Source organism: Apus apus, chromosome 20, assembly GCF_020740795.1.
Source record: "Apus apus isolate bApuApu2 chromosome 20, bApuApu2.pri.cur, whole genome shotgun sequence".
NCBI lineage: Eukaryota > Metazoa > Chordata > Aves > Apodiformes > Apodidae > Apus > Apus apus.
In genome coordinates this window covers 1,106,045-1,131,792 of record NC_067301.1, presented here as the reverse complement: position 1 = coordinate 1,131,792, position 25,748 = coordinate 1,106,045, and the positions used below count along the sequence as shown (strand labels likewise).

At 44.1% G+C, this 25,748-nt stretch overlaps 1 protein-coding gene across 1 annotated transcript in view; it reads left to right on the top strand.

The window, feature by feature from the left end:
* Window positions 1–25,748, top strand: part of PRDM16 (PR/SET domain 16) — a 275,249-nt gene that overhangs the window by 140,884 nt on the left and 108,617 nt on the right. Inside the window, exon 3 of the mRNA XM_051637640.1 lies at window positions 4,712–4,762. Within this exon, the coding sequence (XP_051493600.1) occupies window positions 4,712–4,762 (51 nt within the window). The remainder of the gene's footprint in view (window positions 1–4,711; window positions 4,763–25,748) is intronic.

The following is a 25,748-nucleotide window of genomic DNA, read 5'->3' as shown; positions in this document are numbered from 1 at the left end:
AGTCTGTTAGTGAGGGCAAAAGGCTGAGAATTTTGCCACAGATTTACCATGCAACTTCAGGCAACCCAGTTTTTGGATCTCAATTTAAAGGCTTTTCAAGTAGATATTTTTCTTCCATTAAGAGTTCAAGAGCTGTTGAAATTTACTATTTACGTTTTTTATATTTTATATTTATGTAATTATTGATGGCAGTTCAGCAGATCTTGCCTCAGTCCCGTGTGCTGCCTTGGAGTTCCCTGGTTTCCAGGACAGTGCACCTGGACTATGTGATGGAAGGGGTGGCTACAAAGCAGCAGGGACTTGTTGATAACCTACATGCTACACAAGACTTTTCTATATGATGCCAGACCTCACGGAAGAACTAGAAAAGCAGCAGCTGTTGTGACAGTGTCACATTTTGCACGAATCAGCTTTTTGGTTTCACTTCAAAATTGGCAGATTATTAATAAATAAACCAGCCCTTTCCTGCTTGAGCCCTTTCTCTTGGCAGTCTGCAGGGCTGCTAATGGCAGTGGTGACCAGCTCTTCACTGCTGCAGCATTTGTCAATATACTGAGTAATGGCTTTCATGTCTCGGGCTAATAGTAACAATGAAAAATGCTTCACGTGTTTTTTTTTTCTTTTTGTAAAATTGTTCTTGGGCACCAGGGAGTGAGAATGTTGGTGTGGTATTTGCTAGAGCAGATAAGAGACTGGCCCAAAGTTGTGCAGCACCTTGTGTCCATGTTAGAGCTCAGGGAGCAAGCTGAGGAGAAGGTTCAGTTTTTCCTTCAAACCCCTTTATCCCAGCTCCAGCCTCTGTGGGAACAGCTACAGGGGTGTCCTGAGCACTGCTGGTCCTCCTGGGAGATCAGGGGGCTGCAGCACATATGGGGGGGTGAATGTGCACCCACACCTGGGGGAGTTTCCATGCTGTGTGCTGGAGGGAGGGCTGTGTCCCACAAGGTGCTCTGTGCTCCTGACTCCATCCAGAAAAGTGCTTCCCTGTGTGACCGTGTCTGTTTCTGGGAATCTCACTGGAACACCTGGCTGGGGCAGGGCCAGCACACCCAGGACTCTGCAGGGTAAAACTTTTAAAGGAATAATTAATGGGAATCACAAAGGACAAGATTTGTAGCTGAATAACAGGGACTCTACAAGGTGGGCATGGAGCTGGAGAGCTTGGGAAGTGCTGGCTCCAGGGGCAGGTACCTGGGCACTGATTCAGCCACTGAAGGCTTGAAGTCCTGCTGACATCAGCAGTGATGATGTATTGAAGTCTCACTAAAGCATCAGATGATAATGAGGAACAAGTGATTGAAAAAAGTGCTAATACCTGCATACCCACTTCTGTGGAGTCACTGGGTGTTCTGTTTCCAATTTGGAAATGTGGAAATACTTCTTAAAATCCAAGATTCAGTGACACAGGAGGGGCAGGTTCTAGTCTGTTGTCTTCTTCACTGTAGGGTTTGCTGAATGCATCAAGTCATGCCTATTGAAGTTTTGGGACTTTGTGGCTTTGGTGTTGTGTTTTTTTGGTTGTGTTTTTTTTAATGACAGTTTATCTGAGCTCAGGGAATGAATGGATAACGTTACTATTTACATAAGCTCATTGTGATCTGTCTTGGTAATGTAATCAAATTAGGGTTAACTGCAGCTGGAGAATGCCAGCTTGTAAACTGTTTTTCAAAAAGAATCACATGGTGTTACTTGACATGTTTAGTATACATTCGGGAGGCTTTGCAAAAATTACAGCACATCCCTAACTGATGTAACTGAGTCAGGGTCCTGTTGCCACCAGTTTGCTGGGGCTGGGGAGAGGGAAGGCAGCAAAGCTCATCAGCAGGAGGAGGAGATCCACCTCCAACCAGCTCCCTCAAACACACGTCGTCCTGACGTGGCTGCTGCTGACATGTTGTCTTTCTTTTGGCTAAAATCAACATATCAGTTGATAGAAAAAGCATATGGTGTAAATTTTGAGTACATTTAAGAACATCTGTGTTAACTGCAAAAGTGCAGCCCACTGTGCACGTCAAGCACTATATTTAGATATTTAGTCTTATGGCATTCGGCATAAGATGAAGTCCAGCCTGAGCTAAAATTACCCAATGAGTAGATTTTCAAAGTATCTTTTGTTATTCTTTTTAATAAACATTGCATCTGGTACTTACTTTCCCTCTTTCTCCCTTTCCCATTGAATTCGGAGGTGCTGTTCCCGTGGCAGCTCTGCAGGCACCACGCTGGGCTCGGGCTGCAGAGCCTCAGCTGGCAGGACAGTCCTTGTCCCTCAGAGCTCACAGAATGCCCTCGTGCCTGATCCAGCTTCTATTCCCACCCCTCTAGAACAGGGTTGTCAGACAGCTTTCATTCCAAACTGGGAATGCAGAGGAATTCTGAGATTTCCCCCACAGCCTGGGGAGGTTCTGGGCTGTGTCCTCTGCCCCGACACACACCCCACACCTCACCAAGCACCAACAGGAGTTCAATGTCATGCAAAGAAGAAATGGACAAATAGGAAATTGAGGACATTCAGGTTATGTGCCATGTCCAAGGTAGTGCAGAAAGTCTGTGGCAGAAGTTAGTCCCATACTCTTCCATTTTGGACGTAATAATCTTTTTAAAACCTGTTGTAGAGGAAAAGTGGAAAATACTGTCTAAAGAGAGTCTCCAATCTCCCACTGCTGCTAAAATACCTTTTCCCACATGTAAATGTTCTGATAGTTTGAGTGTGAAGATGGTTCTAACAGTACTAAAACTCTTCATGAAACTGGGGGTTGTTTCCCCAGAAGTTCTGTAAGAGAAGGAAACGGAACCAATACTTCGCCTTGTCAAAAATCAGCCATTTTGAAATACTCTGCATTACCCGGTAGAGCAGCAGCCACTGATGCTTTGCTGTAGAAGCACCATTTTTAATTTGTATGAAATGCTTTTTGCAGAAATTCCCTAAGAATTTTGAAATTTGTGATCTGCTCTGAATGGAGGGGAAAAAACAACAAATATGGTTTGAGAAACAGAACTTGCCCCTGGAGCTCGGATCTGTCCAAACCAACAAAAGGAAGCTTGTGTTGGCATTTGGATTCAGACTCAGGAATTCCTGACTCTTAAGCCTGTTTATACAGGACTGCACCACAGCCCAATTTGCACTTCATTTTGATTTTCTTTCCCCTCTACGTTTATGGTCATGTTGAACGGGTGGATTATGCACTCTGAATGCACATACTTAACCAATTGTATTTAAAGATATTTTTTTTGCATATAATAATGGGAGTTAAGTGTCTTCGTTTGGAAGCAGCAGTGTTCCATGAGGGCTTTTAAGTCATTTAGCATAGGGATATTAATGTTACAGCTCTGGAAGTTTCATGGCCTCATTCTCAGAAGGCTCTGGAGTGTCACTGGTTCCCGGTGGAAGGTTTGGGAGCTGCGAGGGCTCCGCTCTGGGGACAGTCAGCAGGTCCCCCTGAGCTTCTGGCTGCATGTGACAGATACTTGACTTTCAGTATTTCAGGGTGAGATTTCAGCCTGGCTGTGTGCACACACCAGTGCAGGAACATGTGGGTTTTTATGGCACCTCTTGGTCCTGTTTTCCTTTCAGCTGCTTTGTAACCCGCAGGTTCAGCCTCTGTTAGGGCTGTTGTTACCGAATGGGTTTGGATTCTTACTGTTTAAAACATGACATGTTGTTACTACAGCTGAGCTTGGAGATATTTACCAGCATTTTTTTAAATTGGTAAATTGGTCGATCTCACCTGGGCATGGTCAAAGGGGTCCAAGAGCTTTGTGCCAAATCCTCAGCTGCTGAGACACAGAGGAGCCTCCTCGGCCCTTCTGTTTGTTCGTGAGGTTCCTTGCAAGGTACAACCCTTCTCATTTCATCTTGGGTTTCCTGCGTTTTCATCTCCTTGGAGCTTTTTCCCACTGCTCTTTGGTAGCCAAAATACATTGCCTGGCCTTGGCAGCCCTGAGTCCCATGACCCCACCTTGACACTGAGAACACGTCTAACTTGGGACATCCGAGATCCCCAGCGGGGTCAGGGGAGCTCCTGAGACCCCAGGATCCCAGCTGCTCCCGGCGGGCTCTTTATCCCGATGGATACTGAGTTGAGGTACTTGACCTCCCTGAATGCCCACTGACCTGCATCTAATCTGAGGTAGAGCACAGCAGTGTTTTAATGACTTGTGTCCCCACACCTCGGCTGGAGGAGGAATTAAAGAGCTCCCAGTGCCCTCGGGACACACCGCTGGGGCGAGGGAAGGTCCTGGCTGGGCTCCAGGCATGGGGAGGGGAGAGCGAGGGTTCTGCGAGGGGAAAGGAGCCTCCAGCCTCACTGGGAGTGCAGGGAGGGTGACTGTCACAGGCCTGACCCTGTCCTGGCACCAGCTCTTCCCACCAGGCCCCTGGCAGGGTGACAGTGGTGCTGCAGCTGCCCGTGGGCACCCGCTTCAGAAGAGCCCTCAGGTCTCCTCTCAGTGCCCATGCTCTGCACCCCCTGCCATTTGGGGAGGAAACACCTGGTCTTGGCTGCCAAATACAAGATAGAAATTATGTGTAGAAGCTATAAGCATCTAGCTTTCGAAACGTCTGCGTCCTTCTGTTGCATTTGAGACTTATGGCTTTAAAATAATAATGACAATAATAATAAAAATCATCATCAATCATCATCTTTATTATTTTATGACATTCTCAGTTGCAATTCCAACTTAATTTTTTTTTCCTGTTTTGTTTTTTTCACAGCAAATACTGACTGATCCTGAGGTGACCTCCCAAGAGGGCAATATCAAAAAGGTAGGACATGGACCAATCTTACACACGTTGCTCTGCTGTCTGGCTTTGAAACACACGTAGCCATTTTTCTCTCTTCCTCTTGGAGGAAGGTGTGTATCACAAAAGCGCCCCAAAAGTTTTCCAGTGTTTGCTGTTGCTTTTTTGGATTACATATTGTGGTTCCATTGGCATATTTTCCTGTCTTTTGGTGATTCCAGTATTTGTGAAAAAGAAAATAGCAGTTTGAAGTGTTCCTTGATCCAGCTACAATATAAACAGCTATCAGTCCAAATTGAAAAACCTCATTTACCTCTTTTCCAGTAAAAGAAAATGTTGCTCCTCTGTTAAAAGTGCTAAATTTTCAGAGGTCACTTCGCTCTGTAAATGTGGCTTATGTGCAGTCCATTGGAAAAGAAATAGATACATGAAAGGATAAAATTTAACTCTCATGATGTGTTACTGGTGCTTTTCATCATATTGTGATGCTTAAACTATAATACTGACCAGAGAAAAATGTGTTCCAAATACAGCCCAGCTGTATAAATTTCTTGCTAGGAGCTGTGAGGCAGCCTCAGCGCTGCACGTTCCGGTAGCCAGAGCATGATCTGGGTCGGGGTTACTCTCAGTAACTCTGCCATGATGTTCTTTCCCTGGTTAACAGCTTCTCTGGAGGGAAGTGTTCCAAGTTGTGTCTGCTTTCAGCCTCTCTGGGTGTCGAGAGTTGGTGTGTCCTGGTTCAAATCATGAACTAGCTGCAGTTCTTTTCCTGTGCAATTGTCTTACCATGGGCATTCACAGCCCTGTTCATAAAACAGGAGTTTTTGAAAGTGGAAAATATTTTAAATTGGAACTTGCAACAACTGCCATTTCTACTCATTCATTTAGGCAACTTTTACCAGTGTTTCTTTCCTCTGAAAGCTAAAAGGAAACACTAGTTTGGCTCTGCCAAACAAAGAGAAATATAATACTTGTCAGGCTCCAAAGTTAGTTTGGGAAAAGACACTTAGACCCGTGTCTGGTGTGGCCCGTTCTGTTCTTCCCATTGAGAAAAAGCTTTTCTTTGAGGCAGCCAGGCTGCCAGTACCAACCATCCTCTGACCATCCCCTGACCTTGCCCAGGACCTATCACAACACTGCTGAACTTTTTACCTTGTGCATCTCCATAACTCACTTGGGGCTTGTCTCTGCCTCTGTGGGATCCTTTTGTCTGAGCAGACTTGGTGACAAGGCGGCAGGTTCTTATTATCACCACGCACTTATCACAGGGATGGAGTCAATTCTTCATGGCTCAGGGCTGCTCAGCTATTTCTTTATTGGTCTTTGATCCCAATATCACAAATGAATTCTACATCCCTACCTCGCAGAACCTGCATCACCAGGCTTTGTATGAGCCAAGGGTATGAAGCATTAGACTGGCAGCTTCGTATGTTGGGTACATGGGGCTGTATTTAAACTTCATTACTTCTGTTTCAAAGGAGAATGTTGCCAGAACTGCAGGCCTTTGGAAAATATTGTGTCCTTAAATATTTTCCTGTACAGCAGGTATAAAACTGGACAATTATGATATTTGACAAGGGGGGAAGGCCTGGCCTTCCACTTCTGTCTTTAAGTGCATTGTAGAGAAGCACTAGTGGGAGTTTATGAGGTGATAAATTTATTGAAGGATGGGCAGTAGGGTTTTACAGCTAGGGTAAAAAAGGTCAAAGCAGTAAGGTAAAGAGTTCAAGTCTAAACTTTATGGGTTGTGAAAAGACTACTGCTAGACAGCTTTTCAGTCAGGAGAAAATGAAAAATAAAGAATGGAAAATCATTCTATACAATTTTTGTAGTATCTTAAAATTGTTTGTAAGTAGTACTCTAGCATTTTGCTCCAGTGGTACAAAACCCTCTTGGGAGAAGATTTCCTTTTCCAGCCTTTCTGAGCCGTTCAGTTGTCATGTCCCTGAAGACACAATAGTTGAGATTTGACTTCAATTTATTCTTGTTCTCTCAGAGATAAGTTGGTGGTGAGAAGGTGACTGAAGACAAATGTAACTGTAGTGGGTGGGCTGATTTAACTGGGAGCAAAGGAAGTTAGAGCCAGGCAGAGGGACCAGAATTTTCAGTGGCTCATTTGGTGGTTCAGAGTTGGGCTGTTACAAGCACTAGAAGGAGAAAAAAAAATATCTCTAGAATAAAGAGAAAATCTGTAAAAATGGTAAAAAAAAACAGAGCAGGGAAGTGTGATAGCAAGGAAAAGGCACAGGAAGCAATCTCTGCTTAAAAATTGACCCCAGTGTTATTTCTGCTGTTAAGCTGCTGGGGTGGGGAGGGAGGGGGGGAGTGAAAAAGAAAAAGGCAGCTCTTTAGGTAATTGTCATAAACTGAAAGGCAGTGAGAAGTGTGAGGGGGCAGCACAGCAGCCACTGTTCTGTTGTAGAACAAAGCAGGCCCTTGTTTGGCTTGCAGCAAAATAAGAAGTATTTTCCCAATATGTCCAGTATGTTTCAGTTTGTATTACTGTTATTTCTGCTGGGACCACTATCACCAGAAAGCTGGCTGGTTTGCTAGTGGTTGTCTCACAAGAATGAAGATTTCTCGCGTTAGTATTAAAGGACCTGTAGCCAGGGTCGTTTTTCCATGTCTGGAAGGATGCTGTGCATAGACTGAAGTGTGGTGTCCTCCCGCGGTGTCTTCCTTTTCTCTCCTTTGCTTGTTGGTACTTAGCTAAACTTGCACAAATATGCATCAGCTCCTCATCCTGTTTGTTTAATTTTCAATAATTGATTGTGAAAGTAATGCTGAAATGGAAGGTTTACTTTTTTAGTGAGCTGATTGCACACTTTCAGAATGTGCACCAATATGTAAGTCATACCTGGGGGTTTTATTGTCCCCTATTCCCAAACGTAGGTTTTTTTTCCAAGCCATCGTCCTGCAGGCTGTTTATTTTGCTTAGAGAGCAGCTCCCATGTTCTTTTGCTCTGAATTTTCTAAGCTTCTCCACCACATTCAATACATTGGAAAAATGGGCTTGTTACCATTATCTTCATTGTCATTTTGATTTAAGTTTGAGGGGGAGATGAAAGATGTAGACTTCCTCTGGCAGGAAACAGGGCCAGTGTCCATTACAAGACACCTTTTTTTCCCAGGGAGCTGTGTGAGGTGTATTTCTGTCTCCTCTAAAAGTCACTTTGGCTGCTGGTTTGAGCCTGCTGGGGAAGGAGGCTCAGTGCCTGCAGCTCCTCACCCACCTCCCCTGGATGGGCTGTTTTTCTGACTATGGTGACAAGAGACCTCGGGGACTTCTCTCTTCAGTAGACTCTCTATTTAGTTTCTGTTTACTTAGAGGGAATAGCCTGAGGGGCTACTGGAGAGAAAACATCTGTGGGAGATAATCTATAGAGTTATCTATCTATCACTCTTGTCGACCCTGTCTCCCCTGAGAGCAAGCTGAGAGACTTGTAATAAAAAGGCATCACTGAAGAGGCTTTAGGGACAAATAAAGAGACATGTTAAGGGCCAGCTGAAAAAGGATAGAAGACATTATTAAAGCTCAATAGCCGTCTTATCAAAATCCAATAGGATAGGCATTGGGCAAAAGGCTTTAAATTTATTCTTTGACTTTCTGGAGAGCTTGAATTTATCCATTAACAGGAATGTGCCACAGAGGGAGCGGGAGATGCTATCGGCTTCAGAGGACTTAGATTCAATCTGGGATTGTACAAAACATAATAACAGAAACTGAAGACAAAACCAATTATTTCCCCTGCTTTGGCTGGCTTCATACCTACCTTGCACAATGCTGGGAGCTGGTAATATCATGCTGATGACACGACAAACTGAAGTAATTTATGCAGCACAGGAGTTTATTCTCTGCTCCAAATCTCGTAGGCTTTTTGTAAAAATAAAGTTACTGTTAGAAAAGTAGGTGAGATTAGAAATCTTGACCTCTTAGAATGCACCAAGTAGTAAACAAGAAACATAGGTAGATGGAAAGCTCTTATTCCTAAAACAAAAGTAAAAACCAGCTAATGTTTTGTTCCTGCAGATGCAAAGCAGGATAGGGCCATAAATCTCCCTAGGTTTATTATTATATACAAAATGCTATAGGTCACAGGAACCATCTGATACTTCAGAAAGACATTGTTCACACAAGATGATTGATTGATAATTATGATAATTTGCAAAATGATTATTTGGGTATTATAACCATAGTTTGTCCCACTGGATTGCTGTGAAGACATTTTCTATATCATGGGCCGTCAGAAATGGCCTCTGGCAACAGGGGATATGGAAAGGTCTGGTTGGTCTCTCCCAGTGGGATCTGTAGGACTGATGAATGATGACCCAGAGGAGTAAGAAATCAGACTTCAATAAGCAGTCAGGAAGGTAGTTAGAGAAGAGCAAGGGAACTGTTAACTGTCTTTTGTGGAGCAATTACTAGCTGGGCCAAAAACCCTCAGGCCTGAGCACAGTCTGTCATAATATTATACATGCAGGGAGAGGCTGGCTTGGAGATTTTAACTTCAGCTGTTTAAAGTTCCTGGATTTGCAGCACTTTGCACGAAACACATTTGCATTTCTGCATTTAATAGGAATATGTTTCTTATCTCTGTGTAATAAAACATGTTTTAAAGCTGTTAGTAAAGATGTAAAAACCCAAATTTCAGTCATATTTCTTCCATCTTTCTATGCTGCATATTGAAGAACTAAACCCCCAGTTTTAGTGGTTTCAAAACAGGCTCCATACTTGCTGAGAATTTACACTGTTAACCAGACAGAATTATTTTTAAAACATCCCCTGCTTTTGTGTGCTTAAATCTAGCTCAAGAGAGGAAAGCATGATTTTATAAAATGCAGCAGGCTCTGGAGAGCTTGCAGACAGCTCTGCAGTGACCAGCCCTGGAGGTTAATGGTGCTTCACAAAGCCCTGGGAGATCCTGTGGCAACACCCAGTTATAGTTAAAGTCCAGTTTCAACACCATTGCTGCCTCACAGTTACTGTTTCAGAAAGAGTTCTAATTTGCTTGTTTTATAGGTTGTATCTTTATGAAATAAAGGTATGTTTAGCTGCCACAGAGGCAGCTTGGAGTTGATTTTTATAATCTTTTCTTGAATAAGCTTGCGTCATTCCAATAAGCCCTGGACAAAAGAGTGGACAGTTGTCTGAGAGTCTTTTTTATAACATTTCTCTCTTTCCATTGTTAGAGAGCTGCTAATAAAAGAACCAGGAGTCCATTAATTCAGTGAATGAACATATAGTAAAGTCAGTTCCCTCTTGAGAACAATAATGTTGCGGTCAGCTTAGGTTTCCATGGAAACTAAGTACTTCTAAGAAGTTTGCATCCTTGATTTTGCTGAAACGAAGCATGTAAAGTAAAAAAAAAAGGTGTAAGGCTGGCAGAGAGAAGTTGGTGAAGAAAGTGATGGTGTTTTGTTTTTTTGCAGGAATGACATTAGACATTTAATTCCTGTGATAGGGATGTTTGGGCTTGGTTGTGTTGTGTGTGTGTGTGTATGACAAATGGGTCCATGAAGAGGCCTCTGGGTGTTTTGAGCCCATAAATCAGGCCAAGTTAAGATGACTAGCAGTGGTTAGGTCTGCTGTCTCCATATCTCCAGTACCTTTGGGTCAGCTGTAGCCACATGTGTCACAACCAGAGGCAAGCAGCATGCCTCAGCACAGGGCTCTGTTCCCAGCAGCTCCAGAGGTCCAGGTGAGAAGATGTTTCTTGGCAGTTCCTGCCTGCCCTGCTGGCAGGTGACTGTGAGACAGGGGTACAGTGTGAGTGCCTCGTTCAATGTTAAATAAGATGATTTTGTGATTTAGGTTGGATCTTCTCCCCTCCACTCCAGGCGAATTCACACCCAAATCACTACAGGCAGCTCTGTAAAGCCAAGAGCAATGATGTTGATCTGTGCTTTTAGCACTCATTTATAACCTGCTGTTTCATTTTCTTAAATAAGCGAGTTGCTGCAGCCGAGAGGGAAGTGTCCGACAGGTATCACCCAGCTATTCATACACCTTGTTCCAAGTGACACCATCTCTGTTCCACAGCATCTCTGCAGATAGAAGTGTCCCTTTAGCTCAAGCACAGGCAGTTACGAGGGGTCACCTTGTCTCCATGCAATGCATCTCAAACAAAGCCAGTGATGGGGTTTTGGAGGTGAGGAGGCAGGAGGTTGTTCAGAGGCAGGACAAACCTGCCTGTTCCCTTCCACCTGGGTTGGTGATCTGCTGTGTCCAGACTGAGAGGTGTGAGGAGCACAGTCCAACCTGCTGTCCTGAGTAACCCTCATGCCCCTGCAGGGCTCTGCTTCGGGGGGAGAAAGCCCAAACCACCCCCCTGGTAATTTAGAATAAGTGTCCGAGTCGTATTTCAGCATCAGTGCAACCTCAGCTCGTTAGGGCAGAAACGCTCACTCATTAGGCGGCTGGTCAAGTCATTAGTTCTCTTCTCCCTCTGTTTGGAAGTGGCTCAAAATCCCATGTGTTGTGTGTGTGGGTGTCCATGCAGCAGCACAGCCAGCCTCCCTCAGCCCCCTGCTCCCCTCCCTGGCTGTGCCGGGGGGTTCCTGCCCCACCTGCAGAGCTGCAGGACCCCGAGTGAGGGACATGGGGAAGGGTTTTTGGCTGAGTGATCTCTTATGGTTCAGAGACACACAGGTTGAAGACTGATAAACTTCACACCTCAGAGCTTCCTAAACAGTGTGAGAGCCACGTGTCCCAGGGAGGACTGTCTTTGTGCTCGTGCAGACGTTCACAAACACACATGAGCAATTTGAACACATTTCTAACAATCCTGTTTCTCTCTCGGCTCACAGAGAATTAATTTCAGTTGAAAAACCACGTGCAGTGTCGTACGTGAGAGTGAAAAGACTCCACACGTGTTGGTTCACTTGAATGAGGAGATGTTTTTAATTGTTTGCATACCTTTGGGCACACACTCTCTTTTCCTGCTAACAAAACGAGCTGCAGACTGCAAGGCTGGCATTTACGTGCCGCCTGTAAGGTGATTACTAGTGAAATAATATTCTGGATGATTAGGAGGTATTACAGCCCCTGCTCAGTTTAAAAATGCCAGAATGCCCCAGAGATCCCCATGAATCTGCTGCCAGCCGGCCCCTGTCAGAGCTGAAGGCAGCACTGTCTGGAGCCCAAAATCAACTTCAGGAAGGTCATGTGAAAGAAAATCCTCAGTCATCAGGAAGCCCTTGGCCTCCTGGCCTTTCTGACATTTTCTGACAAACCTTAAATCACCGGAGTAGACAAAACATCACAAATTTAGGAATGATGGCCTCTGGGGTTTCAGAACTGTATGTTAACTCCAGAGGTAACCCCCCCTGCCCCCCCACCTCAGTCCACTCTGCAATTCCTCCTTGGATGCAGAGGGTGAGTGTGCCGGGAGGTCTTCCTGGAATTGGGTCTGGATTCGGAACCATACCCGGGATGGGCTGGAAGTGAGGGGATGGGAATGGATCCTGCAGCAAGGAGGGAGCTCTGCGTGTGTGTTTCCAGCAGTTATTTACACAGCCCTGGGAACATGCATCAGGGCTGTAGGGATGGATTGCACTGAGCAGGACAGGTTTCTGCTCCAGAGTGAAATTTGGAATCGGGATTTATTGTATATGCTACGTACATTAGAGAACCCAGATGGTTCTATTAATATAATCTGGGATCTGGAGGTGTGTGCAGGATTGGGTTAATCACATTGTGCAGCTATTAAAGAGAATACAGATCAGGTTGGAGGCCTATTAGGGCTTGCTAGCCAGAGAGAAAATCCTGGACAGTAACTGGGGAGGGAAGGAAACATGGGGGGAGAGAGGCTTGAAGGTGGCTCCTGGCACTGATGGTGCTGCTTGAACAAGAGAAAAAACAGAAAAAACTAAAACAGGGAATCAGATGCATGTGACCTGTAATTAAATATATATATCATAGCAAACCCAAAACCTGCTTTTGTTATTTATTTTTTTTTTTCATATTTTGCTCTAGAAATATATCTAGGGCTTACAAAGCAGGAAAGGGCCAACTGTTGTCCCGTGCAGGTTCCAGGAGCGCAGTGTATTTTGGTGATGCCAGTTAGAGATGGGGCTTTAAGTGAGATGAGGTTTTTATGAGGTTATAAAGTATGTGTTCTGGAAAAAAAAAAAGGCCACATTTATTTTTCATAGAGCAGTTTTGAAAGAGAGATAATTACTGCAAGTCAACTGTTCAGTGAGTTCAGCAGCACTCCTGGACATCTCAGCAACAGCAGCAGCTCCTGAGCAGATGAAGTTCATTCCCTTTGCTGGCTGTGGCAGATGCAGTTGCTGTGCTAAACCCTGCAGTGTAAACCCAGCCTTTTTTGAGGCTAATGAGAAAATTTTGGCTCCACATCTCAATGATTGTCCTCAAAATTGTTGTACTCAACATGGATGTTTCTTCTCACAACATCATGAGTTCCCAAAACGGTTTCGTTTTGTGTGTTGGGCCAAAAATACTTCACTGAGGCCTGAGTTACACCTCCAGCTGATTTCCTTTAACTTCTGATAAATTTTAACTTCTGTGAATGTTTTGACTTCATCGAATTGTAACTTTTCAGCGGAGTAGTTCTGGGTTGGGAAACAACCAATTCTAGTCTCAGCTTTAGTTTCTCTCTCCAAGAGCAGTGAGCATTTACGTGGCATCTAAGGTGATGGGGACTTGCCAAGTTCAGAGTCCAAAATCGCCAGCGTGTGAGCTCAGGGACAGGAGAGCTTCCAGGGCTGATTTTGTCATTCCCAAGGAGAATCACCTCAAAGCTGCTCAAGATGACCTCTGAGTTAGTTATTGGGTTGCAACCTGCAGGTCAGAGAGGTATTTTTTATTTCTTCTCCCCACTGAGCTGGTCAGCAGGTCTGAATCCTGCAGCTCCCTACAGAGCTCGTGCCAGCAGGGAAGGAGTGTGGGAACCTGGGGGGGATAAGCAGGTAGAGATGGTGCCACCAACTCTGTGGGTCCCCTGGGGCCTGGCTGGGTCCCCTGGGGCTTTGCTCTTGCCCCAGTGAGGGATGAAGCTTCACACTCAGTTCTCAGGGCTTTGCAGCTGGTAATTCTCCAGCTTGCTGCCTTTGCTTTTCCCTTTATTGAACTGACAGTCACTTCTTCTGAGAGTCACGTAAACCTGAAGATCAGATAATGGGGGGAGGGGGGGGGAACCCACCATGAAATATGAAATTCATCCTTCCATCTTCAGTTACGGCTTGAGTCATTTTTGCTGAGTTTCAAGCTTTACCTCGATGTTAAGTGTTGAAAAGCCCCTGATTACATTCCTGAGTGGAGAAGAAGGAACCTGAACTCTCTCTTAACACCACAGAGGGGTTTCTTGTGAAGGTTTCTGTCCAGTTGGGCAGCTGCAGATATTTGAAAACTAGGTAGTTTTCTTTGAAATGTATAGTTCTACACGTACTACTTGACCACCTGTTAATGCACACAGAAAAGTTACACATGAAAAAAATAACATCATCATCATAATAGTAGAAGTAGTAGAGGAACCTCATTTAAGTGCTTAAATCCTTACTTGTCTACTCAAGTGATTATTTTTTTTCTTCTTTTTTTTCCCTCCCTCCTCTTATTTTAAAACACAATACTCAGGTGCAGAGAAGTATAGAAAGCTATGGAATAATTTATAAACGATTTTATAAACTTTAGAGGAAGTTTTCCTCTTGGTTCTATTTAGGCTTAATGTGTCCTGGAAGCAAGTGAAATTAAAAATCTTCTGTCATATTGAGACATCCTATCTCCTAATCCTCCCGAGTTAGCTGATGATTTTAGGGTTGTTGAAATGAGAGCTGGCCCCAGAGCAGAGTGAGCTCAGCTCACTGCTGAGCATTTTTCCAGATCATTAATAATTACTGTAGAGATAGTTATGCATATCTGCTGTCAGAGCATTTTAGAGCCTGGTTGGTGCAATAATTCCTTCTGTTCCAGAAGAATAAATCACAAGTCCTAAAGGAATTGTTTCTCTAATTTCCACTGGAATTTCAGTCTTAGGCTTCAGCTCACGTCCCCTAGAAGAAGACTTGTTCTTCCTTACGTGCACTCTGCTGGAAGCTCTGGAAGTTCATATAAATGCTGCTGCATCTAGGTAGTTCTTTTGATAGTGCTAGGGTGGTATCATTCTTCTTTCCTTAAGAATTAAATTTAAAAATCTATCTAGAGGAATTTTCACTTTTTATATTTGCTCCTGCAATTACATTTATTTATAAACCCAGGACATTATTGACTTTCCTTGTTTGTTCAGTTCCCTTAATACCTGGTTCACTTCTTCCATCTTTCTGTAGTTATGCCCATAAATGCTGAATTATGTTGGCAAATTCAAGCAGCCTCTTGCCCAGATACCTTTTCCTTGAAATAACGTGCTCTGCCATGGCAATCTTAGAAAAGGTGAATCCTGAAAAACTCATGGAAAGAGCCCAGGGACGAGGAGGCCCAGGGAGCCCTGGAAATCTGTACACTGGGAAACACTCCCAGCCTTCTGAGACCTCAGCTCCCCTTCAGTCTGTCTCGAGTTATAATGGTCATGATTCTGACACCATTGCTCTGTTAGCTCATACGCTTCATCTGGTGGTTGTCTCTTTCCCACCTTAAGTCCTGTTGGGAGCAGAGGTCTGGTTGTTTTGTCCCATTCCCTACAAGCGCACAGAGGAAGGACGAACAATCTTTGATAAGTAGATTGTGCCCCCCCTGGAGTCAGATAATTTCTTTCAGGCTTTTTGTCTTCTGATGACTAGAACATGCCCCTGAAGTCCCAAGGTAAATTTATTCCTGGCAGCTTATATATTTGGTGGCCCTTTTGCCAATAAAAACTTCTGATGTGGATGGTATCCCATCTCCCCTTCCAGCTGTGATGTTCACCACAGGGTTGGTTGCTCTCTGCCTTGCTGCAGTGTTGGGCCTCCTGTGGAGCAAACCTGGGTTTATCTGCACTGCCCTGGGTCAAAACTGGGCAGCCCTGCCCTCCTGGGGGTTAAGATCCCACTCATTTTTCCAAGCCATTGCTGTATTGGTCAAGGCAGTGGTTGCAACCAGCCAAAACCCACCCTCATCCTGAGGCTGGGATGGCTTCAGGCAGAGCACTTCACTTACACAGCTGTCTGGGGAATGTTGCTTTGAAAGTTATTTAGATCCAAGGAAAGAAGTCATAATATTAAGAAGTAGACATTTCAATTATTATTATCCAGATAACAGAATTTCCTCAGAGTAATGAAGTCAGGAAAACAAGGTTCATTATTTAAGCTGGTGTATGTCTGTGTTGTTTCTGAACCCTGACCAAGGTTTGCCCATTTGCTGTATGAGTGTTTATGCTTTTGTGACTGAAAAGTGCTACACAGATGGAGGCTGGGAAATGAGCATGACCACGACAGCAGGTGATTCTGAGGTGATTTTAAGTGGCCCTTTTTGCTGTGTGATAGGAAGGCTGGCAAACAAGTCACTGATGAATGTTAGAGTTTGCAGCCTTGTTTGCTTTGGAGACTGGCTCAGAAGTTTGGATGCATCTCTGAAATTCATTAGAACCCCTTTGGTCTGAAAAACATCTATGAAAAATTTGCACATGACATCTTTAAAAAAATAATTTCTTCTAATTCCTCAAACTAACTGAGCTGGAAATACCCAAGAAATAGGTTTCATTGTTGTATTTTCTCTGTTGTGTTTGTAATGCCAGCCAAAGTCTTAGGGTGTTAGAAGCTTATGTACATAAATAATGAGAAAAGAAGCTAATGGATTTTTTTCTTGTTCTCTGAAAGCTCAGAAATGCTTTAGAGCTGGACAAGACTTGGAGTATGTGTTTTCCCCCTTGCAGAGGTTTAGTAGAATTAAAGAGCAAGTAGTTTTTCTTTTAGTGTATGTAAATGGATTGTTCCATAACAAAGCAGCACCACAGACCTGGATATGGCTGGCCTAACAAGCAGCTTTTAGAAGAGGACTAGATAGTAAGTGAATGGTAAAAATTATGAATAAGAAACCCCTGTGCCAGTGATTTAGGCCAAAAAGGGATGAATAACCAAAAAATGCCTGATAGCAACACTGGTAGATGTGGCCCCTGGCTCCAAGTGCCCTCAGCTGGATGCAGCCCTGCAGAGCCCTCGGGGTGACAGGAGCCAATTGCTTTTACTGTGATAATGTTCTGCTGGAGGAAAACCCTCAATACTTTTAGACTTTGGAGAGGGCAAATATATTTTTTTTCAGATATGGAGTTAAATTAGTATTTAGTGTCAATCAGGAAATGTCCTGGACTCTCTCTGGGTAGGGAAGACCATTCTGTTGATCTTCACTGTATCATCCTGCATCTCTGGTTGTTCTGGTTGTCTTGGGCTCTTTGTGCTCTTTTTCTGTGATGCTTAAATATGTCAAACGGTGAACTATAGTAGCTGTGTGTTTGGTAACTGTCTTTCCCATTTGGGAATAAGCATCCCCTCTCTCCATGTGTTGACACAGCCACCACTGCCCTTTGTTAGTGGCCCTTCTCCCCCCAGTTTGTTCTTGCTCACAGAAAGCAGTTCACCTGCACTTGCAGTGCTTACACACTGCTCCCCCTCTTCATGCTAACACAGCACAGCAAATATTTGTTTGATTTTTCTTTAAATATCTACCTCAAGGAATAACCATTTCCCTTTTTTCTTTTAAAGGAAAAAAAGGAAAAAAAAACCCTCCTCCTGCCCATCTGAATTCATAGGTCACAACTGCAAAGCCAATGTGGTGGTAGAGGCAAACCCTATGAAAAAGAAACAGAAATACTTTAAGTAAGTTTGGTTTGATCATGCTTCTGCAGGAAAATTCCTTGGATATAAGCAGATATGATTCTGAAAAATAGCCAGCTGAAGCTGGAATTCATATTCTGCACTTACATGAAAAGGTGATCATCTGTATCATGCATCCATCAGAATAAGATGAGAAGAATCCAGCCTTGTAGCAAGGAAGATTTGAGTTAGATGTTAAGAAAAATGAAATGCTACAATAGTTCAGTACCTGAGCAGGCTCTCCTGGGGGGTGATAAAATATCTGAAGCCTCTTAAGAGGTTTAGACAAATACCTGCCAGGCTGGACTAGATATACCCAATCCTGCATTAGAATAAGGGATAGCCTAGATGACTTCCTGAGATCCTTTCTAGCCTCTCGGGTCTTTTTGGTGCTTGTAAGTTTATCTTGTTAATCGGTGTGAAAGGAAAGGAAACCGTGGGGGAAGGAGGCAGGGGGAGCAGAGCTGCCCTTCCCTCTGCAGGCTGCCTGTGAGGCTGGAGGGGACTGGCAGGGTGGGATGGGGCAGTGAGTGCTTCTCTTCTGATTTTGGACTGGTTTGCTTTTCTTTACTGGTGCCTGGGAAGGTTTGTGCTCTTTGCTTTCAGGGTTCCTTATCAGCCAAACGTTTTTCTCCTTTTCAAGTGGATTTTGGTGCTCAGGGGAGCTGGCAGGTGAAGAGAAAGTTGATCTGAAGGGCAGAAAGTTCCCTCCTGAACTCCTCTGTAGCTGAGTTTCCTAGTATGAAATCGAGTTGATCCAGATTCTAACACATGCATTTATACACACCTGAATAACAGGAAAAAAAAGAAAAGAAAATAAAAGAGAGAAGCAAAGAAAAAGGAAAAAAAAGGCCCAAACCCTCCCTAGTATCTGTAACTGTTAGCCAGGGCCAGAGTTCTGCATTAGTATAATCAGGAAAAAGGATGATAGAATATGGAACAGCAGATGTAATAAGGGACAGCAAATTAATGCTGAAATTCACTGTGCTTTATTCGGAAGATTTAAGGTGTGAAAATATGTTTCTGTTTCAACATGGAAGCTCTTTGTCCTTGTGGCTGACATTGCTTAGTTTCTATGTATCGTTGCAATGGGTGGAAACATCCTTTAACTGCCAGACAGCACTCACAGATAAGCCAGCCAATTAATAATGTTGATTTGAAAAGCCCAAGAATAGGTGAGAAAGCAAAGTCCTTTGGTAAGTCATATTTGCACAGTATTAAGAGTCCCCTTTTACCTGATCTAGTAAACATGGTATTAGGAACTCTGTGCTATTGAAAAGTTGAGAGACTATAATGATATGTGTAACTGATAATTGCCACTCCTAACTATTCAGCACCCACTTATCATGCCTTTTGTACATACATACCTTTGAAAGAGACAGCTTATGGCATATGGATTTCTCATTCCTAAATACTGAGGGGGTGGGTTTTTTTCCTGATACATTGACCTGTTTTATCAGAGAAGTAAATGCAGAAGAATCAGCGTTTCCTTCCAAGCTGGTGGCCCTCAAAGTGTAGACTGCACCTTCGGTCTGGGTATGCAAACAGCAACCATCCTGTTTGCTCAGCTGATGCCACAGGCTTCTTGCTGCCTTGTTGTGTGCACTCGAAAGACAAGATTAATACAGTTTCTGATGAAAACAAAAAGTGATCTAAATCTGTAAGCAAGTGCAAAAGCAATTCACTGAGGTGATTGGAACGTATTCCACACAGCCACTGTGTGTTACCTTTGCTCTTTGGCACGAATCCACTGAGTCTGGAGGTAAAGATACAAGATAGTGACAAGCAGGACTAGTCTTAATCATGAGGGAGGCTTGAGCAGAGCAGAAGTTGGCAACTGGCAGCGGAATGTGCTCCATCATCAGTATCTTTGTGTGTTCCTGTACTCTTAAAAAGGCACAGAAATTGAATTAATTAGAAGTAGATGAAGCTGTTTGATTAAAGGGCTTATTTGTTGCCTCGATGTATGTATAGGAATAGAAATGCAATTAGTTTGAGAGTGCCATTAGCAGTGTCAGAGACCAGAAGTAATAGAGCTTAACCCCCACAAGAGCAGGGCTGGGAATGGTGCTGATCCCTCAGGACGTGCGTGGCACTGGAAGGGCCATTGCTGCCTCTTAACTCCTCCTGGGGGGTCATTTGCAGCAAGAGTCATCCTGTTCTGGGAAAGTACAGGCAGTGCCAGCTCCTTCCTTCCTGCAATAGACAGGGCTGAAAACAAGAAGTACGTCAAAGCCTTTCCTTCAAATATGCAAAATGCTGAAATTTGTCAGCTTTCAAAACTCCCTGGAAGGTCCAGCCCTGCTCACCTGGCCTTGCCCTCTGGCTCTTTGGTGTGAGAGTTTGATTATGGACATCCAGGATTAAAAAGAAGCCCCTCCAAGGCGAGGGTGCTGGGCAGTGCTGCTGCCTCCAGCAGGGTCACTGTCTCACTTGCTCACAGCGATGGTGTCAGAACTTACCAGCACTCCTGGTCAGGGTGGACTTTGAATGCTTCTGCCACCTGCTGTAGTGAGTGTCCTGCAGCCTTGGAGCTGTTCCTCAGGTGCCTCCCAGGATCTGCAGGGCAGAAAGAAGGAACGTGGGCTGGCTGTGACCACAGCCCATGTTTCATCTGTCCTGCCTGAGTGGCTGTGAGGGTCAGTGTTTCTGTCGGGTACGTGGCGAGTTGCTACTCCTTGCTAGGGACTGAAGTGCTCTAGTGCAAGTGTTCCACCCCACAGCTCACCACTGCCAGCTTCCTGGCATGTTCTGATAGTCCATGGTCATGAAACACTTGAACACTTTATAGGGGAGAATTCTCATTGCACGTGGTGCCTGTCGTGCGAGAAAATGTTCACCAGCGTCAGTCAAGGCTGGAACAAACCCACCCTTAATCATCATAAATGTATATTATGTATCTGTTCTTTCCCTTGAGAAAGTGCCTTACTTTAGATGAAAAGAAATGCACTTCATATTTCAGCTGATAATGAGAAGTTAATAAAATTGGGATTTTGTGCAATGCAGGACCTCTGACATCTTAATCTTTATTAAAGAGACTTAAACTACCAGGAACTGCTGGTGCTGACTGGCACAGCCAGACTCAAGAAACACCAGGAGAGACTGGTCAAATGAACTGTTAAACAACTCTTCCTAATCCATCAGGGAGAAACAATAAGTGCTGGAAACATCTATTTACCATGCATCAATCACGCTTACCTAAGCAATTTCTAAGTAATTATACTTCTGTGATATAGTTCCTGAGATGACTGGTCTGAATGAGACATTTTGCTTTATTAAAACAAAAAAAAATAAATTAGTTGACATATCAAATGTTGTTTCACATGCTGACAACGTAGTGATTTTTCTGGACATAACCTCTACTAATTGCTGTGTTAAAATCCTATCTGGAATTCAAATAGCTACTTTTCCCCTTTAAAAGCTGGACAAAAGGAGGAGAGCTGGTGGAATTTTTGTCTGTTGAATTTTGCTAAGTCAGTAAAAGAAGTATTTGAACCAGCTTGCCAAGATGTGACCTGTGGGAAGGCAGTGGTTTGGAGGTGGGGAAATAATAATTGATCTTTAAGCTTATTTTGTTTTCCTTCATTCTTTCTTTCTTTCTTTCCTTTCCTCTTTTTGCTTGCTTTTCTCCCAGGCCTCCATGTGGGTGCAGGGAGAGGTGCCCATCTGCCTCAGGTGCTCTCCAGACCAGAATGGATTCCATACACCTGGCTCTTCTTATTCCTCCTTCTGAGAGCTTAAAAATTCTGCTTATATTTTTCCTGACCAATATAACTTTCTAGACCAGCAGATAAATTAATGAAGAGCAATTTGCATCTCCATTTGATGGAGCTGTACAAATAGAACAGCTTGTGTCTTGTTGACCTTTGATGTTTGAACATTGTGGGGTTATAAACACATCCATATATGTGTGTTTTACAAACCCATCATTGTGTGGGGCTTTGAAATGTCGTTTTCTAATCCACTCAGAGAAAGGGGAGGGATGGAGTCTTTGTCAGTATCCAAGCAATTAGGATAATTAAAAAAGAAAGCTTATTGGGTAAACATGCTCTTAGATTGTGACCTCTTAATTAATGGACTACAGGGAGAAATTACAGCAGTGGCAAGATAATTAACACATGCATTTAAAGAGAACTGTTAGACAAGGGTATTATAGGATGGTAAGAGACAGATTTGAATCACCGAAGGACTATGGAGGTGAACAAACAGGGTTGAACAAGACAAGATTTGCATGTGTGAGTGCCCTGGCACACAGGAGGAACAGATGAGGTTAACTGGGTTATCACGTGGCTCTCGAGGTGGCCTTTCCCTCCCTGAGGGTTTGGGGGGTCCGTGATGATTCCTGTGCAGTCTCCACAGCCCTGTGGAGACTCCAGAATCTTTTGCCATTTTGGAAATTTCTGAATATTGCTAATGAACCTGAGGGAAGGGTAAGGTGAAGCAGCAGTCTGCAAGGAGCGGGGTCTTGGGGGATCTTCCTTAAAGTTATGGGCCTTGGACTGGGGGGAAATCTGAGCTGGTTTCCCTGCCCTGGGTCAAAGTTAGTCCATCACTGGGCTCAGCTACATCATCACTGCTGAGATTGGTGGGAAGTCACCTTTTCCAATGGCCCAAACTGATCCTGGTCCTGTCAGTGAGGGGTGTGGGTCTGACTGACCCTTCTCCCTGAGCAGCTGGAGGGGGAAGTTATCTGTGCCAGACGCCCTGGTTTGCATTGCCCAAGAGAAGCAATGAGCAGAGCATGAATTGCTCCATAGCTGTCATCCCATGGGATTTCTGGGGTTCCTCAGTCATGGTCAGGTAGAGCCAACCCTTCAGGAAGGTGGGTGAGCAGGGAACAATCTGCTTGGCTGCTGCAGCTCCAGGTGGCTCAAGGAGCCCAGGGCAGACCTGGGCTCTTGCACAGCCAGTGCCACCAAAGCTCAGGGATTTACAAACTCCTTGTGGAGGAGCAGAGTGTGATTTGTGGAGTTTGGCTTGTGTGTGAGCTCTTGGGCCCCAGCAGCTGATTCCACAGGCAGTCATTACCCCAAGTGTGGAGCTAGCTCAGCCCAAACAAGCTGAAATAGCTCAAGCAGACCCTGCAGGGTGGGTTTGCTGCTTTCTGCTCTGAAACTGCTCGTTCCTCACATTTACAAAGCAGGGCTGTGCAGGATAGGGAAGAAAAGCTCCCACCATCAGAGCTAAGGTCTGTCTGGTGGGGCATGGTGTGTGTCAGTGACTACAGTCAGTATCTCAGGAGGAGTATAAAAACATGACAAATTTGTGATGCCAGCAGGTGGAATTGTCCATGGATCAGGCTGAGCTTGCCCAGCCTGCAGCCAAGGGCTGAGCTCTGGAAGGGAGACAGAGGGTTTGTCTGGGCAGGGTGTCTCTCCCACACACAGTTTACATGATCAAGCAGTTTTCTGTGCTCTCTAATCTCTTAAACTCTCATTTATAAAAAGGACAAACTGCAGAAAAGTCTAAAACTAAAATGATTTGTATTAGGAGATCAAACCTCACGTTACAAACGTATCCAGAATCCAAAGCCCAACGATTATGTAGAGTTTAAGAACATGTGATTTGCATAAGTCCCCACTCCTCAGGCTGTCATGGGGAACAAAGAGATGCTCTGCCAAGCCAACATTTCCAATATCCAACCGTGCACTTATCCCAAATCCCACCCACTTCTTAGTCAGTCTTAGTATTGCTTCTTTTGTCTGTATATAAATGTCCCTGTTCGGTGCAGTGTTCATCCTACCTGGAACATAAGGGATGCATGTAGACAAAAAAATAAAATAAAAGCTTTATGAATGTTTTATTAGTGACTTGGGCCCTGAATTTTTAACTAATTGAGTACATTAAATAGTATGTCTCTGAAAGACTAATGCAAGACACTTTTCAAAGCTTCTTTAATAAAAATTCTATTTGGGATTTGACCATAATGGCTATCCTTGCTTGCCAAAACATGACTTCTTAGCAGGTGACTTTCATCAAGTACATCTGAAATAGTACCTAAATGAATTAGCAATAAAATGGACTTAGGCCTAGCAGTAGGAGCTTCCATTAATCTTGGGTTAATCACTAAAGAGATGCCATTCACTTTTCTTAAGAAGTCACATTTTTCTCCCCTTGCTGGCGACCAGATTTCATAAAGTAACATATTTCTAATGAAAGGGCTCTGCTTGAATTAAAACCCTGAAGGTTTATGCAGATTTTAGTTTTGATTACTGCTGGCATGGGCTCTTAGCAGACTCCGGAAGGTAGGGCCGCAGTGAAAGAGTCCCAGCATGCAGTTCATAATATTCTTTGAAATAAAATAGTGCACTTGTACTTAGTGGCTTTAATCAGCTCCGACTTTTGATAGTCAAACAATAGCTAATTACAGTAACACCTGCCTTCTAAGTCATGTCATGTAGGTTATTGCCAACAAGAGATCTTGTATCTTAGCTGCGTGATTATTACAGAGTCTAAAACCTATCTGTTAAAAAAGGAGGGGGGAGAAGAACAGAGTTTGGTGGCCATTATACTAATTTTGATTGTCTGATGCCTTTCTGGCTTTTCTGTTTGTGTTTTTCTGTGTTTGAAAGGCAACGAGTTGGTGTTTCTGGCCAGATTAGGGATCTTTTCAAGGAAAAGGGGACATTTTTGCAGCGCTCTCTTTTCTGGGAAGTCAGGGCAGGCGATGCTGAACGGGTACATTTCTAAACATATTTGAATGTCTCCCAAATGTCAGTGTAATACAAAATTTAAAATATGTCGTGAGATCTTCATATCATCTAATCTCTGGTGTGCAGCCACAGGGTAGAATTTTCTGTCACTAAATGCAGTGGTAGAGGGAGGGGGACAAAGGCCCATTTATTTCAACCTTCATCGAATTTGGAAGGGTTTCCATAAAATAAAAGGCCTGGCTAAGAACCTGATTTTGAAGTAGCAGACAATGTTTCTGAAAATAAATCCCCAGCTTTTTTCCCCTGTTACTTGCCTGTACAGGGAGGAACACAGTCAGGTGAATTTCAGGGAACGTTCTCGCTGCTGCGGAGGCGTAAATTATTGTCTCATTGAAGACTCTTTTCTCATTAATTTTGCTGGCAAATAAGGCTTCGTTTTCGCAAGCTCAGTCAAGTGAATAATACCAGATGTTTGCCAGAGGCTCAACAGCCTCTGCAACAGCTCCCACAGTCAGGGCTGCTGCTCCCTGTGCTGGTACTGCCAGGGGTGCTCCCTCTGCCAGACCCAAAAAGATAACGGGTCAAATTCTGCACCCAGTTCTGCCAGATTTGCTCTCAGATCTGTGTGACCAGGGAAGCCAAAAGGGTGTTTAATAATCTGACCTTTCAGAGCAAGTCTGCTGGGGAAGAAGGGACAAAATGGGGCCGCAGTCAGATCTTGTTTTACAAAGTGTGTTTCTACGGGCACGTTTCAGAGAAGCCCTTGCATTTCAGTTTGGTTCTGAAGGCAAAAAGGTGAAGTTCTGGGAAGAGCATCATTCTCAGCTCTGCCTCAGGACACGAGTCGTGGGGCAATCCTGGTCCCACCTACGTGTTGAACCATCACATCTGAGCACTGAAGGGCTGTGTAGGTGGTTTGAATTTCTCTTTACAGTAGGACTGTAGTTAAAACCACATTCCTTCTGCATTATACACAGAGTTTGTAAGGGAATGTATTCAGGGTTACCTTAAGGAGCAGAGAATATGGGTGCATGTTAAAAGGAATTGTTGTTAACTCCTCTTCCCAAAGCTCCTTTTAAGTTCAGCATTTAATGGGCTGGTTTTTCCCCTGTAAGTTATTCTTTCTCACTCCATCATTTGTCACGTTAACCTCAAACTGTGCAGTAAGAAATCTTCTTTATATCAGTTACCATGTTTGCCATCTCTGATCAGTTTGATTGATCATTGCCTCAGCCACAGGTTGGTAATAAGCTGTTTTGAGAGAGACACACATTTCCCATAGGACAAACCGGGCATGACAGCATTATAAACTGGCCATTTATCAACCTTCTCCCTGGTGGTCACTGGGAGCACTGCGAGGCGGGCGGGGGGACGGGGCTGGTGGGCGCCGGGGTGCAGCTCATGCAGGTGACAGTAATAAATGATGCTGGGTTGGAATCAAAATTGTTAGTGCAAATGTCACAGCGAAGTCTGTGAAGTGCCTGGTCTGGAAGGTGCTCCTCCCCACGTGTGCCAGGGAGGGCTGGGGGTCCTGCCCTGCTCCAGGTGCGAGCAGGTCAAACCCATCGGCTCAAGGAAAGGAAGGAGGCATGAGGGGACATTCCCCTGCCACCAGG